This window comes from Pteropus alecto, unplaced genomic scaffold, assembly GCF_000325575.1.
Source record: "Pteropus alecto unplaced genomic scaffold, ASM32557v1 scaffold92, whole genome shotgun sequence".
Lineage (NCBI taxonomy): Eukaryota > Metazoa > Chordata > Mammalia > Chiroptera > Pteropodidae > Pteropus > Pteropus alecto.
This window is the reverse complement of record NW_006432447.1, coordinates 9,854,800-9,871,030: the sequence shown is the minus strand read 5'-3', so window position 1 is coordinate 9,871,030 and position 16,231 is coordinate 9,854,800. Positions and strand designations below refer to the sequence as shown.

The window sequence follows — 16,231 nt, the reverse complement described above, 5'->3', positions numbered from 1 at the left end:
CTCTCTCTCTCTCTCTCTCTCTCTCTCGTTTGTGTCTCTCCCTCTTCTGGCTTCCTCAGTTCCGGTTCCTGAGAGAGGGTCTTGTATCAGACACATGGTGGCAAGGTTCTGCCTGATGTGTGGGGGACGGTCCCCCACAGAAAGTAGTGGTGAGCTTGGCAGACACCCAGAGAGGCCTCTGCTACTGAAGTCAGGGCTTGAGGTGGAGAAAGTCCAAAGGAAGGGCACTTAGGCACCTGGTCTCCAGCAATGATTCTGACTTCTCCCCACTTGATGGCCCTGGTCTTTTCTATTTTTTCTTTTCTGTGACTGTTTCCACCCCTTTGGAGCTGTTTAAACCAGGGTCTTCTGGTTGGACGAAAGTCGCCGACGTGGAATTAGGCCCAGGCGGTGATTGGGAGTGTGGTGGCCCTCGACGGGGCTGGCTCCAGCTCCCTTGTGGTTTTCTGTCCTCGCCCCTTTGCCACCTCTTCTTCCTCCCGGTACTTTGCCTTTCTGGTTTGACGCCCTTGGCCCCGACTGTACCTTGGCACATTTTTTCCTGATTCTGCCTCTGCTGTAAAATTCCTGTAGGTGAAATCAGATTGTCCTGGCTTCTCATCTCACAGGGCTAGGAAAGCCACTGTCTGTGGGGGCTGGGGCTGAGGGAGGAAAAACTGGACAGAGGCAAGGAGAGAAGGCAGCTGGAGGGCCCGGGGAGCATTGCAAAGTGGAGAAGCAGAGTGAAATAAAAAATTAAAATTTAATAAAAAATGCATTAGCCACATTTCAAGTTTTCATGCAGCCACTTGGTGCCAGTGGCCTTTGTATTGGGCAACACAGGACATTTCCATTATTGCAGAAAGTTCCTCAGACAGCATTGAGAGCACTTAACTCCCTTTTCACCCAACTACTATTTAAAGTGTTTTTTTTAGTGTGTTTTAGTAGCCGCCTTAAGTGCTCTTAAAGGATAGGTTGAATGGACGAACAGAAAACATGATTTGTAGTAAACTTAAGAACGCTTCAGGTGTCTTATAACTAACCGATCAGTAAGTCAGAATGTTTCCAGTGGTGCCTTTTATTATGTAGTTCGAGAACGTTCCTGCTAACGGGCTTTACGATCCTAACTAGTTATTCTCCTGCCGCTGTCGTAATTTTTGCCTTCTCCTACTTTTCCATTTATTCCATAGTTTCCTTTAAATGGAATCACGTTTTTACTTCAGTTTGAAAAGGAGAATTCACAACTCTAAGTGGAAAGCCATTAAAGGGAAATGCATTTTGAGTTTTATTGAAGGATTAGATGTATATGTGTGATCTAGAGTGACCATCTCGTAAGGGCACAGCTTGGTGACTTTCAAAGCAATGCTCTTTGTTTCTAGTGGATGTATTTATTATTTTGCTTATCAAATTGGAGCAGATTCCCTTCTCTCTGGAAGGCTCTGAACCCAGACTAGCCCACTCCCTTCTTAGAAAAGAGATAAGCGGAGCCAATACAAAGAAGTGCAGAAGGTATTGTGAAGACAAAGTAGCACCCAAGGGAGGCTTTCTCAGTGACAGGCGGGATTAAAAAAAGACCTGAGAAAGACTAAGTAACCCTTCTTTGTTATTGAGAATACACAGGTGTTTCTCCTATGAGAAAGGTCTTTGTAGGGCAGGCCCAAGGGGCATGGTCTGGCTTGGTGCCACACAGCGGGCCTGATCTGATGCTTCTTAGCCTCAGGGCCCCGCTACACTCTTGTAATAATCATTGAGCACCTCAGAGACCTTTTGCTTTTGTGGGTAATACCTATAATAGTTGCCATGTTAGACATTAAAATTAAGTTTTTAGAACTCGTATTCATTAAAAACAATAGTAAACCTATTACATGTCAACATAAATTATATGTTTTATTAATATGTTCTCAAACAAAAAAATGTGACAAGAAAGTAATAGTTTTATGTTTTTTACAAGTCCCTTTCATGTCTGACTTAATAGAAGAGCTAGATTCTCATGTCTGCTCTGTGTTCCGTCTCTTACGATGTCACATATCAAGTAGCCTGTGGAAAACTCATTGAACACTCATTAGAGAAAGAAGACGAAAAAGGTAAATAAGTGTAACTTGATTATGAACATAGTTTTGGCCTTGCAGACTTCTAGAAAAGGTCTTGAGACCTCCATTTACCCCTGATCCCTACTCCATGTCCTCCAGCTCACATTTTGAGAACTACTAGTGAAGTGAAATGCACATTCGATTAAAGGACTCAAAAACTAAAGGTCTGCGCTTTTGTCTGAAGCCTGACACTCTTGCCTGTGACTTCAGGCCAAACAGCACTTCACCCCCAGGGTTCCAGTTCTCTTATCTGTAGACTGGGAGGCTCATTCTTGCTGAGCCTGCCTGACAAGTTGTTGTGAGGTATAGGCAATGCCTGTGAAATACCTCTCTACAAACTGAAAACGGTGTATTTATAAATGACATTACTAAGGATCTTTTGAAGTGTGGTGTCATCTTTAATTTGTAGGACAGTTATTTTTAAAGACTGACATCCTATCTTAATCTCACTTGATTCTGGGGACACCGCTGTGAAGGGGAAAGGCTGTCATTCTCAGCTTACAGGTCAGATAATTGAAGCTTAGGCGAATGAATTGGCCAGAAAACAGAGCCCCTGTCCCCAATGTGATGACACTTGGCACCCTGTTTCCAAGGCACACAGGTGCTGGCTGGTTTGGTTTATCTGGAGTTCTCATCTGATACAGGGCTGTATTTTTGACACACTGACACATTCAGACAAGGGAGGCTGTGCCACCCTCAGCAGTTCTTTGCTTGAATAAATTGCCCTCAGTCTGAGTCACTTAATGGATGTGACACAGTTTTCAGATTGGAAGGTCTGAGGCCTCATCTAAGCAGAAGGAACCCTTTTTAGAACTCTTTCAAGAGCTGATCTAAAAAAATTAGCTGGCAAACAGCCCTGAAGGGTAAATGCCTCATTTTTCTTGACTGGTGAAAGGTCTGCTCGTTCTTCCAAGGTGAGTTTGTACTTGTGACTGCTTCCTTTCATGGATCATTTGTCATGGAGAAAACAGCTTTCTCTCCTCCCCGGACTTTCCTGGAAGCATCTGCCGTTCTGATCTTGGGAAACAGGTTTGCCTATAATTGTAGGAGACAGAGGACCATGGTGGAGTCTTTTCTCAAACTAGGAAATAGGCAAAAAGCCCAAAATCAGTTGAAGCAAGCTGGCTTTAAGGGGGATTTAAAGGGAAGCTGTATGCAGGTTAGATTGAATTAAGTTCCCTAGACCCTGTTCCTTATAAATTTGGCTTTATTGTCAGGGTCAGAAGCCCTCCAGCAGTTAACCGTATTTAATTACAGTGCTTTGCCATGGTATGGACTGTAGCTTGACCCTCCCTGTCTCTATTAATATGACTACCTTGAGGCATATACTTCAGTCTTTTTTAAAGGCTTAATTCAATTGCAAGTGACAAAAATCCAATTCTAACTAACATAACATAAAGCCATGGTGACAGTTGGGAGTGTGTGTGCTAGTTTGGCTCAGAAGAAGGTAGAATATGGGGTTAAACTATAAAGCATTGTTAGGTCTAGAAGTTCAAAATGTCTTCTTTCCTCCCTTCCCCTATCCTTCCTTCGCTTCCTTTCTCTGTCAGGCTCTTCCTTCATGATTCCTAGGTGGCTGCCATCTGCTCCAGGCTTTTATTCTATCCACTCAGCCATCTCTGTGGGAAAAAGTTCCTCTTTCTAACAGTTTCAGGGAAGTCCCAGATTGAAGTCTTATTGGTCCTGATGGGTCATTGGTCCTGATGTCCTCCCTCAACAGTCACCGAGGCTAGGAGTATCCATATCTGATTGGCCAGGCCAGGGTTGCGTGACCACTTTTGGGACCAGGGTGAGGCCCAAGAAAATCAGGGCTGTTATAGTTGGACAGGCAGGAAAGAATTTGGTTTGCGGGCTCCCACACCCCAATATTTGTGGAGGATTGTCATTCAAGCAGCTATGATCCTCTTGTTGAATGGTAAGAGAACTGGGTTCACTTATTCTTATCGGGAAGAAGGCTAGCTTTGTGTTTAGCTTTTAATGTGCCTTAGATGAATAGGCTCGTTGGGGTTGGACGTCAGCCAGTCATGCTTCATCATCCTGGCAACACAGCCTCACTTACGGAGGGAAACGCTGATCTCAAATCAAGTCTCTTGGGTTCAATACCCTTTGATGGTAACACACTTAACCAGGCTGGTGGTCCCTGCACCTGCTCACTGGAACCACCCAGTTCACTCTTTGGTGAAACCCAGATCTGATCAGGTCATGCCTCTGCTTAAAAATCACTGTGGTATTTTGCCATAATTAAAAAAAAAAAAAGGCAAACACAACCTACCACTGCTATTTCATCCTCCTACCCCGCCCCCATTTTTTTCTCCCTTAGAGGCAGTTTAATTGATCAGTTTAACATATTTTAGCTGGTTATTTAGGCATTTACTTTACTTTTATGACTCTAAATAGTAGGCTAAATGTGGCTCCTTCTTGATTTTTCAGTTTTAGTCATTTGTCAACATCCCACTATGGAAGAAATGGTTTTAGTGTTTTTCCTTCCTCTGTCTCTACCTATTTTTCCCATTCTCTTTCCTCCCAACATAATTATATTGTAGTCAGTATTCAGTGTTTACATGATCACAGCTGTGTAGGTGACAATGCAGCCATCCAGTAAATTATGCTTGCTTTTACTTTTTTGTGGTAGAAAGTATTCTTCTGTCATTTCTGACAAAGGGTACATGAAATTACATTGAGACTTGCTTGAAAAAATCCACTATGCTCCCCATTGTGCATGGGATAAAGTTCAAATGCCTTAACGTGGCACACATGCCTTTCCTGGCTCCAACCCCCTCCAAACCTCCTACCTGCCATTCTTTGCCCATGCTAGTCCCTCAGTCTCTAATATCCTTCCTTCTCTGACTGGTGAAATCCCCCTTTCTTCAAGGTCTGACTTAGATGACTCTTTCTTTGAGTGACCTTCCCAGCTGTGTGTCTTTCGTATAGTGTGGATACCGAGGTCTCAGTACTCATCACACTCCATTGTACTTATTTACTGCTTGAGTTTAAATCTTGGCTCTGCCGTTTCCCGGTTCTGTGATTTTGGGCAAGTTACTTATTCTCTATGTGCCTCAGTTTCCCTTTTTGTAAAATGTGAATAACAACAATAGCACCTACCTGATAAGGTTGTTAGCAGAAATTGATGGAATTAAGCATTTACGATAGTGTGTGACACTTAGTAAACTGTCTGCCTGTCCTCTGCATCCCTCTGTCTGAGAAAGGCAGAGTAGGCGGGTTATATTCATTAGTACCCAGAACAGCTCTTAGCAAATCAGAAGTCCCTAGAGGCTGGCAGGGAACCTAAATGAGTGGAGCAGGCCTGGTGTGATCCGGGCACAGGGTGGTGGGTGACCGGAAAGGTCAGTTTCTATCTCAGGGGGCATCTTCACTCTACTTCTAGCCAGTGGTTGCCAGATCATCTGATTTGTTTTCGTAATGAGAAATTTGAGAATGCCCATCAAAAAAATATGGATTTTTTCCTGACATTTGATACATAACATATAAGCCAAAGGCACTAAGCCTGTTGGTTCACAGGCTACTGGTTGATGATGTGACCTTCCCTGGGTTACAAGCCGACTGATCTGCCCCTCAGTTTTCTAACTTGTGGTCTGGACGTGGTGGGAGGCCTCTGGTGCTTACACAGTGTAACAGGTTGCTATGTCTTCATGCCAGCTACCCTTGCCCTGGAGAGACCCCGCTCTGTGTTTTTAAATATGATCACAGGTCTTTCTTCATGCTGGGGAAAAATTGCATACATATGGGGCACCTACTTGTGCCCAGGATCATTAGATGTTTTATATTTGCAATCTCCCTTATTCCTTCTAACAGCCTTCCCTATGACATGGAAAGTAACTGTTTTGTAGGGAATAAAAATGGTTCATAAAGACGTTACCTGTTTAGGGCCTCACAGAAAGAGGTTTAGTCAGGATTGGATCCATCTCTGATAAAAATCCCAGACTTTAGACAACATGCTATCTGCCCCATATGGGACATCAAGCCCAACAGAAGCTCGGGGGCTTTGCTGGTCCCTGGCGGCCCTAATGCAGCTGCAGCACGTTCTCTGGAGGACAAGCCTTGTTCCCTGTCTTCAGAAGGTGTAGTGGGTGACTGCAGGCCTGGCTACATGGGAGAGAAGGCAGAGAAAATTAAGAAGATGATGATGATGGTGATGATGATGATGGTGATGACGATGATCATGATGATATGATGACGATGATGAGGTTATGATGTTATGATGACATGATAATGGTGATGATGGTGATGTAGGATTGGGGTAAGGGACCAAGACCAATGTCAGAAGTGTCTGGTATAACAGAGGGGAATGAAATTAGAAATGATCAGGGCCTCCTTCACTCCCATGAGCCATCCCATTGGCCCAACAGGCCCCTACAATTCGATGGTTATAATTAGTTTTTAGATAGTTACTTGGGAGGCAGGCCCTTTGCAGCCAGTGGAACACATGTGTTTCACCAGCATTGTGGTCTTGGGAAAGCCCCATGGCTGGTGATCATGTGCTGTTCATTCTCCTCTGGGTATCCATTTCCCCTTTCTGAAACACGTGCATGTGTGCATCGTGGTGCAAGGCGTGGCTGTGTCAGGTAAACCCCAAAGGGAAAAAGAGTTAGAGGGGATGTGGGGTCTGTGAGATGCTGACCTGACCCTCCAATACATCCTAGACACAGGATTAAACTTCTTTTTTAAAATTTTTCTCCCTCCTTGTGATGTCCATGGGTCTGGTTTCTTGGCTTCCGCAATGTGCTGGAGCCTGGCACGGCCCACCTGCCTGTTCTTCCTCCCTCCTAACTCTTTATCTGTCGAGCCCAAATTGATAGTGGCTGTCTCCAGGATGGGTGGCCACCCTTATCTCTTGCCATTCTCCACATTCCAGACTTTCAGCTTCCTTCCCTTTCTTGAAAACACCATGCCACTCCCTCTCCCCTCTGGCTGATGGCTCTGCTGCCTGTTTGGGACTCATTCGGTATTTTCTCTCCCTCCCCCAAGCGCCCGCAGACGTCTGTGTAGATGTTCCTCCAGAAGTTTTCCATGAGTCTCCCAGTGGACCCCCATCTTATCTGGCCTATTGCTGGATTCTCCACTGCTGGGTTCTATGGCACCTGTACCAGCACTGCCCTGGCACAGACTTCTCTGGAACAGGCTATAAATGCCTGACTCGCCCACCAGAAGTGCCCTGAAGGCAGGGACCAAGCCCAGGAAGGGTCTGGTGTGTGGGAAATTTGTACTCGGTGTTTAATGTTGGTCATGTGGTCATATGATTGAGGACTTCATTGGGGGCTTGGAAACGGTGCCATCATTATGGACTAAAGCTGCGGGGTAGCCCAACTGGACATCTTCCCTTGAGGACTTGGGCAGAGCTTTTTAATCTGGCCTGTGCTATCCAATATGAGAGTCACTAGCCACATTTATTTTTTAAATTTAAATATATTTAATTAAAATGAAATAAAACTCATTTTCTTAGTCTCACTAGCCCATTTCAAGTGCTCAATAGCCACACGTGGCTAGTGACTACCGTACCAGACAGTACAGATGCCAGAACATTTCCAGCATCACAGAGACTTCTTTTGGGTGGTGCTGCTGTGGACCCTGTTTTGTGAAGGTATTCATTTAGGGGCTCGTAGGTTGTGTGAAATCCATCCTTGGTGTTTCTGGTAGGGTCGGGCAGCATTTTGCAGATTCCTTCTTAAGTCTGAATTGTGTTTTTTCGGTATCCTGGCAGGATGCTCGTCAGAAGTTCCGCTCTGTTCTGGTTGAAGCAACGGTGAAACTGGACGAACTGGTGAAGAAAATCGGCAAAGCCGTGGAAGACTCGAAGCCCTACTGGGAGGCGCGGAGGGTGGCGCGGCAGGTAAGATGGTCCCGCAGGCCTCTCCTGCCTCTGCCCACCACCCCACCCGTGCTCAGCTGCACCTTCTCACTCCTGTGTCTCCCCCCGAAGGTTAGAGGCGTGAGTCCTGTGTGATGGGGGATGGCCAAGGCTTTGTAAACAGCTGCGTTTGAAGTCAGCCTCTTATTTTTCCTCCCCCCACAGCCTGCCTTTGTTCTAGCTCTTGATACTATTAATAGAGTGTAGTTGCTGGCATTTGGATGGCCCCGTGAGTGGGCACCGCTTTTCTGCTGGAATTGGCGCCCAGGTCCACTTCCCAGGCAGCTGGGTCAGCTCCTGCAGATGAGGGGAGGGTGTGTCCAGAGGCCAGGCTCATTCTCTGCCCTTTCCTGAAGATTGCCTGTCAGTCAGTGGGAGGAATACTTCCTCCCTCGCGTTCTCCTTCCTGGTTTGGGAATAATTAGCTATTTGCTTCTCTTGAAACATCAGTTCTTTGTTCTGAGAGTCCAAATAGGCAATTGAGGGACCAAGACCAGAACAGGGGAGGCAGAAGGGAGCTGTGGTCAGGTGATAGCTGGGGCCACGTGGAAATTGGTTCTGGTTTCAGAGTATGTCTTCCTTGGATGGCCACTGCTGTAATGCAAGGTGTGCCTGTGTCACCTCTCAGACTCTGCTAGCCAGGCTCTGTGAATGGGGAAGGAAGAGAACCCTGACACTTACCGGTCGGTGCCTGCTACATGCCAGGCCTGGGGGCTGTTCACACACCTCAGCCCACTTGGACTTCCTGCTCGGTGTCTCTTCAGTGAGAATCGCCACCTAAAGCAGGCCTAAGCAGTTGGCCCAGATTGTAGTTCATGTCTCTGTTGCGTGTTTATGTGATGGAAGATGCCGCATCTGAAAGTCTCCACTTGTAAGAAAATGTGTAGTGAGCAACAGGTATTTGAGCACCAACTGTGTACACTGCATGTTGGGCACTATAGGGGAGAGAATGTGGAGGGTGGGGAGTATAAACCCTTGGGAACCGAAGCCCCAGAAATCTAGGAACATGTTAGGATCAGGCCCTTCTAGCGTGAGGGGCCAGGACTTGAGCATTCCTTCTCTTTGCCCTGTCCCTATTAAATTTCTTCTCAAAGGATCCCCTTGATGCTTTGGTGGTTCTGTTGCGATCCTAGCTATATTTTGGGTTTTGTACTCTGAACTCTGAGCTGAGCATTTTGGTTGGAACCTGCCAGATATATTGCCTTTATTCTAGACAGAATGGCTGTCTAAAACCCTTCCTCCTCCCGTGGCGTAGTGACCTGGCTATACAGCATCAGAGTGCCAACAAACCCTGAGCAGCACCCTACCCCCTCACCTTTCCACCTCCCTCAGGGTCCCACCCAGGCTTCTAGCTTTCCGGGGAGAAGAACCCTTCTCCAAAAGGTACTTGCCAGTCCCCAGAAGCTCCAGAACCCTGGGCATCCTCCCTCCAAAGTGTCTGTGTCCCATCAGTCTTTCAGGCGCCCTCCAAGGTGGGCTGTGTCCCACTCACTGTAATCCAGGGCAGTACTGTTCTTGATCTAAAGTTACAGTAGGAAGGATTCAGGTTAGGTTTGGGGAGAGGTTTCTTATAAGTTGAACATTGAATCAATACCTAGGAGATCATGAAATCTTCATTCCTAAAAGTCTTCAACACTTGAACTTATTGTCCTCTGATTCTTTCGAGCTCACAAATGTCTATTAAAAACATCTGTGTGCTTGTGCCTTGACACGGTTTAAGAGGTCTGTTAAAGCAGCTCCTCGGGCACTGGCAGTGGCTTCCCTACCCGGGTTTTCCCCGCCGCTCCGCTGAGCTTGGGTTTTGGGGCAGGGCTGGCTAAATGGACCTACACGTTCAGGGTCCTCTGAACGCTGGCCCATCAGGTCGCCAGCCCCTGACGATGGGTGGCGTCCTCCTTTGCCTGTGCTGATGTCAGATGTGCTCCCACCTCTAAGTCTTTGAACCTGCCGTTGCCTCTGTTTGTTGTCATCTCTACCCTGGAATTTGCATGGTCCACTCCCTCATCTCCTTCAGGTTTCTGCTGAACAGTCGCTTTGTCAACGACGGCTTCCTGGGCTCACGTTTAAGTGATAACTGTCAATCAGCCGTCTCCAGCACCCCCAGCCCTCACTCCTTGATTGGCTTTTTCTCCATAGCGCTCCTCACCTCTGACTTGTTATCATGTATTTGTTCACAGTAATGAGCGCCACAGGGACAGGGAATTTGATCTGTTTGCTTCATTGCCATATTCGCAATGCCAGCATACAGAAGGCGTTCAAACACCGAGCAAACGAAAAATGAACCAATGAGTGAACGGTGTGGTCTGGCCACCCACAGACCACCCCCACCCATTTCCCCCCACCGCCCCTCCTTGGTATTTCGAGCTTTTCCTCTCCATTGCCCCTTTACTCGCCACCTCTTTCCTGCCCCCACCTAGGTAAGCAGAGGGGTAGGAATATGATTGTCAAATTCGGCTTCATCTGGGTTGGCTTCACTCAAATCTAATTTGGTGGCTGGGTCCTCAGTTGGTTGTGACACATCCAGAGTAGATTCAATATCATTCTTTTCTTTTCCATACCCCAGTCTTTGATGGGAACAGAGGTAGGAGAGAGCTGGGTTGAGTGGGCCCCACTGCTAGGCAGTCGTGAATTGTGGCATCGCTCCTTGCTCTCAACCCTTCTCTTGGCCAGTGGACAAGCCACTGAGTCATCAGGTCTAATCAGATAATACCTGGACCCTGGGGGCTGGTGACTGACTCACTGTCAGCTGGCAGAGGCCAAGGTGAATGTTGAGGGAATCCTGCCTGGCTTTGTGCCCGTAAACTCTCCCCTTAAACTCCTGCCTTTTTGCAGGTGGGGCAGAAAGATGAAGGGTAGAGAAGATGCAGAGTGACCCCTACCCCTCAACCCCAAGGGACTTGGTTGGTCTGTAGCTGAGGACCTGGAAAGATGCTCAAAGGCTGAGGCTGGGCACGGATGTCACATTTCATCTCTGCGGATGGGAGCCGTCTGGGCTTGGGCCAGGTGGCTGAGTCTGTCTGTGCACCAGCATCCTCTGACCTTCCTGTTGGTGAAGGGGTGGGGCCCACCTCCAGCTGCTGCCAAGTGGGGTTTCCTGTTTTTTTTCCTTTGGTTTTACTCTACCCCCTTCCTTTCTATATTTACAACCCCCTCTGACTGTGTAGAGTAGGCAGGGTCTCTGAGAGATGGCCTTCAAGGCATCTCCTTCCAGTGCGTGTCATGAGGCACTGCATTCCCAGAACCTCAGCATCCTCGTCTATGAAGCTGTGATGGTCACAGGATCAGCCTCACGAGGTCGTCCTTAGGACTTAAAAGAGATAACATGTTTAACGATGGAATACCTGCATGAGCTTAGGTTTCAGCTCGTTAAAAAACATTTTGTTAATAGAAAATTTAGAAAATAGGCAAAAAGGAAATAAGTTCCCATACTTTCTGTTAACATTTAATGTTTATCTCTTTTTTAAAAATAAGAGATCATACTGGTGTTTTTACAATATGTCTAGAATGCCCATGTCCATCCATCCAGAGTCTCAGTGGAATAATGGAGACTTAAAAGGGAAAGACTTCTCCAAAGCTTGGCTATCCATAGAGTTTACAAAGATTTGTAATTGTCAGACCAGTAGAAATTCTGTCTGCCGATCAAAAATGTGCATTACCTGTATTGTTCCTGATGTCAGCTCATTTTCCTACCGATGAGTCAGATTCAATCCTGTGATTTTGGAAATGTAGTCCAAATTCTTCCAAGAAGAGGTAGAAGACAGCTTTTTTTTCTTTTCATCTTGGGCTGAGGTGGGTAAAGAGGCTTTGATTTATTTGAGAGTTTTTGTCCTTGAGTTAGAGCTTGTTTTTAAGGCAGCTTTGACAGATCTGCCAGCCCATCTGGTCTTCAGTGTGTGGCAGGAACATTCAGATAAGGGGGTGCAGCCCATGTGACTCAGGAAAACCTGAATGGCAGAGTGTGTCTTGCCTACTTTGCTTCCTGGGTTCTTAACTGGTCTAACACGGGCCCTGGGTCTGTCATTTTATCACCACCAGCCCCAACCCTCATAATTGTTTTCTTTTTAAAAATCATGGTAAACCGTATGTAAGATTTACCATTTTAAAGTGTATGATTCAGTAGCATTAAGTACATTCATAGAGTTGTGCAACTGTCACCACCACCCATCTCCAGAACTTTATTTTTGTAAACTGAAACTTTGTACTCATTAAATAACTTCTCATTTTTTCCTTTCCCTCAGCCCTTGGCAACCACCATTCTACTTTCTATCTCCATGAATTTCACTACTCTGTGTACCCCATATAAGTAGAATTATGCAATACTTGTCTTGTTGTGACTGGTTTATTTCACCTAGCATCATCTCTTCAAGGTTTATCCATCTTATAGCGTATATTAGAATTTCATTCCCTTTTAAGGCTGAATAATATTCCACTGTATGTATAGATCATATTTTGTTCATTCATCTGGAAATGGACATTTGGGCAACTCTTTTATTTTTAAATGGTTGGAATGTGTCAGAAGAGAGCAGAGTGCTTTGCTAACCTGAAGGGCAGCAAAAATGCAAAATAATGAGGGTTATTCAGTGCCGGAAGTTGTCTGTTTTGTGTTTATGGGGCCATGTGAGTTCATGTTCTATATATTTAACCTCCGTTAGGGAAGTAGGTGATTGGGGAAACATTTGAAATTCGTAGAATGACTCAGCTGTGGACAACTAGTAAAGCTTAGCCTCTGGAGCCAGACTGCCAGTGTGGTTTTTCTTTTTTTTTTTTTTTTTTTTTAGTACTGCCTGTGTTTTAATTCCAACTCACCACTTAATAGCTGCGAGACCTCAGCAGGTTACTTAATCTCTGCGCCTCAATTTCTTCATCTGTAAAATGGAGTTGTGTATCACTTAGCTTTTGCCGTGAAACAAACCACTCCAAACTTAGTGGCTTAAAGCACTTACTTAGCTTATGATTTTTCTGGGCAGTTTTTCTCATTTTAGTTGTGGCTGATCTTATGCATATATGCAATCAGTTGGTGAGTTGGGTGGAGTCTGGCTGATCTTAGATGGTTTTATTCCTCAAGAAGTTGGTTGATTGTCAGCTGAGGTGTCAGGGGTGACTGGATCACGTGCGTCTCATCCAGCAGTTTGTATGTGCTTCCTCACATGGTGTTTGGATTCCAGGAACAAAAGGTCAAGTCCTTTTCAAGCCTCTTTTTGCATCGCATTTGCCCATTGGGTAGAGTAAGTCACATAGCCAGTCCAAATTCAAGAGGCGGGAAAAAATAAACTACCTGTAAAGTATTATAGCCATTTTTTTGCAAATTACCATAGTATTAAATGAGTACATGCAAAGAATTTGGATCGAAGAAAAAGAATGTAAGTTATTCTTATTCCAGACATAGTTTCTGTCAGATATTGTATCTTTATGCTGAATCTGCTATCTTAAAAAAACAAAAACAAAAACAACCACCACCACCACAAAAACCTGTGGATAGGAAGAACAGACCTTTGCTGGTTGGGAGAGAGTATGGAAGATGTAGAGACTATGAGGACAGAAGGGTGACCCCAGGCAGGTCGAGTACATGCTGAGTTGCTTGTTGAGGATAAAATGTGCCAGAGGATGAGGAGGAAATAGCTGACTTACTGTCTGACTGCTCCAAAGCCCTCTAAGCACAAGCAGATGATGTGAGAGGGCCTTGAATGGTTGGGGAGTCATGTTTCCCAAGAAATGAAACAGGTCAAATGCATTCAATCTCCTGAATTCCTGTGTTAAGCATAGAGGAACAGAGTGCTGTAGCATTCCTTTGCCGGGAAAATTCCAGACGTCGTTAGCAGACGACCTTCTTTAAGTGGAGAATGAGAGGCCCAGGACATAAACTCAAGGATATGTCAAGTGTGAGTAATTACTCTCTTTACTTGTCCAGGGATTTTTTTCCTTCTAATTTATTATTTTATTCAATGAATATTTACTTCGTTTTTTCTAATTGTCAGACACTGTTTTAGCCACTTGTCAGGAACAGAACTGAGACCCTGACTCTGGAGCTGACATTCCCCTCTTAGCAGACTTTTAAAAGTGTGTGAGATGGTGTGTTTGGGGCAAATGTAGAATCTTTGTTCCTGATCTGGATTAAAGGATGGGTTTTTCCCTCCTCCATTTGGAAAATGGAGTGAGACTATGGGAGTGTCACAGTGGGCTGGTGGATTGGCAGATAAAAAAGTGTGTTTCAGAGTATTTCCTGAGCATCTCCCCTTTGTCTGACCTGGCCATTGTGGAGCATAAAATGTGCTGTGTATGTTCCAGGAGTGCCATCTACATACATAAGCAAGGTGGTTTTAAGGTGTAGGTAATTACAGTCCATCATCATTACTCAGGATGGCTATGTTCTCTGACGTTACCATGGACACTGAATTAATGAGGCATTCTACCGAGGCATTGCTCCTAGTGGGAATACAAGGTCAAGTTCCTGAGAGCCTCTGGTCGGTCGCATTTTCATCAACTGATCCATACATAATCTTGTTTTATGTGTGTTTCTCTTTAAAGACACCTTAATATATGTATTTTTTTTTACAAATAATTATGTATTTCATTTTTATTTATTTTTTGGCTTAAAGCAACATAGATTTATTCTCTTATAGTTCCAAAGGTCCGAAGTCCTAATATTAAAGTGTTGGCAGGACTACATTCCTTCTAGAGGCTCCAGAAGAGAATCCATTTTTTTTTTTTTAAAATCAAAAGTTTCTAAAGACTGCCTTCGTTCTTTGGCTCATGTGTACATTATTGCTTTATAATGAACCACTAACCAAGAAGGGTTAAATATTTTTCTGACCCTGGGCGACGTAACTGCAAATTTCTTTGGCTTTCAGCCTCACACAGTATTGCCCACTACACTTTTTTAATTGGTTGTGACCTCTCCCGCATTGATGCCAAATAGAGTCCACAAATTTAGCCACTTTTCCATAGTTTGTCGTGCACCCGTAGACTTTATTTTAGCATTTACTGGAGTGACCTGCAAATTTCCTCTTCCTTTTTCTGGATGTACCATATTGTTGATTCATTCCCATTGAACTCACCGCCAGCAGCACCATGACTCATGCCTTATCTAAGTGACACTTAGCGAAAACTATTTTTCAATGTAAAGCACATCACAGCCTTCTTGGGCTTAGGAACACTGGACAGCACTTCAGCACAAAGCTTGGGGGCCAATTTAAACAACCGAATCACCAACAAAAAAGCACAAAAATGTAAAAAATGCGGCACTAACCAGACTGTGAGATGGACAGTCGTTTACAGTATAGGAGCTGAAAGAAGGCAGAGTGTCACCTTGTTAGACCTCAGCTGGGAATGTGCACGGCGAGTGACTCAACGTTTTTGTTACTGAGCGTGGGTCCAGGAATGACCCCGAAAGCACCATAAATACTGATTTTGATGTTACAAATAAAGTAGGCAAATTTGCAAATATGGAATCCGTGACCGATAAGAATTTACTGTACTCACCCAATGAAGAGCCCTGTGGGAAGGCTTGTTTGTTAGAGAGCTGAATGAACCACGTGGTGTGGGTGTGGACACGGTGCGGAAGAAGCCGGAGGAGTGAGGTCACTCTGGTTGTGAGAGAGAGTGTGTGCGTGTGTGTGGGTGTGTGTGTGTGTGGCCTGGGGACAAAGGCACACCTGATCCTTAGAGCACAGGAGAGCATCTGGGTAGAAAGGACAGAACAGCTGAGATCAGAGAAGGAATTCATTGTGGTTATAAGTAAATATGTAGAAAGAGAGCCTTAGGCACGCTGAAGGACAGATAGGGAAGGAACGATGTGGTCGACAGAGGAGCACCTGGCAGCCTTGGCCTGGTTTCCAGACTGGGTTGAGAAGCTGCAAAGCAGCCACAGTGGGCTCTTGGCATATGGGGCTTATGTCGTATTTGAGAAGTCGATTAGGCATTGATGACCAGTGTCGTGTCCTGACATCCATAGCAGCACCATCTTTTGAGATCTCTGCATTAGGCACCATGTGTACTGTTCTGTGTAGGGGATGTCGTTTATCTTCCCTTTTCATCCCCATATTACAGATGAGGAAACTAGTCTTGGAGCCCAGAGACCATTACTTGGGCCTTTACATAAACCTTCCTGGTGTTGTGACCTAATCTGAGAGAATATGAAGAGAGACTTGAGCAGACTCAGTGGTTAGACAGCTGCCGAGAATGAGTCAGAGGGAACTGCAAGGCTTCGACCTGAAGAGCCGGAATGACCAGTAGGAAGTGGAAAGAGAGTGGAGATCCAGCTTTGGGAGGAGGTGTTGAATTTACTTTCTCGAAGGTT

At 45.3% G+C, this 16,231-nt stretch overlaps 1 protein-coding gene across 2 annotated transcripts in view; it reads left to right on the top strand.

Moving 5' to 3' along the window:
• The window catches only part of SH3BP5 (SH3 domain binding protein 5), a 64,652-nt gene that overhangs the window by 16,748 nt on the left and 31,673 nt on the right, over nt 1–16,231 (top strand). The window contains exon 3 of one of the 2 annotated variants that reach the window (XM_006907255.3): nt 7,789–7,917. In XM_006907255.3, the coding sequence (XP_006907317.1) occupies nt 7,789–7,917 (129 nt within the window). Of the gene's footprint in view, nt 1–7,788; nt 7,918–13,695; nt 13,815–16,231 lie in introns of those variants that run through there. The other variant, XM_025043578.1, reaches the window with a different exon arrangement.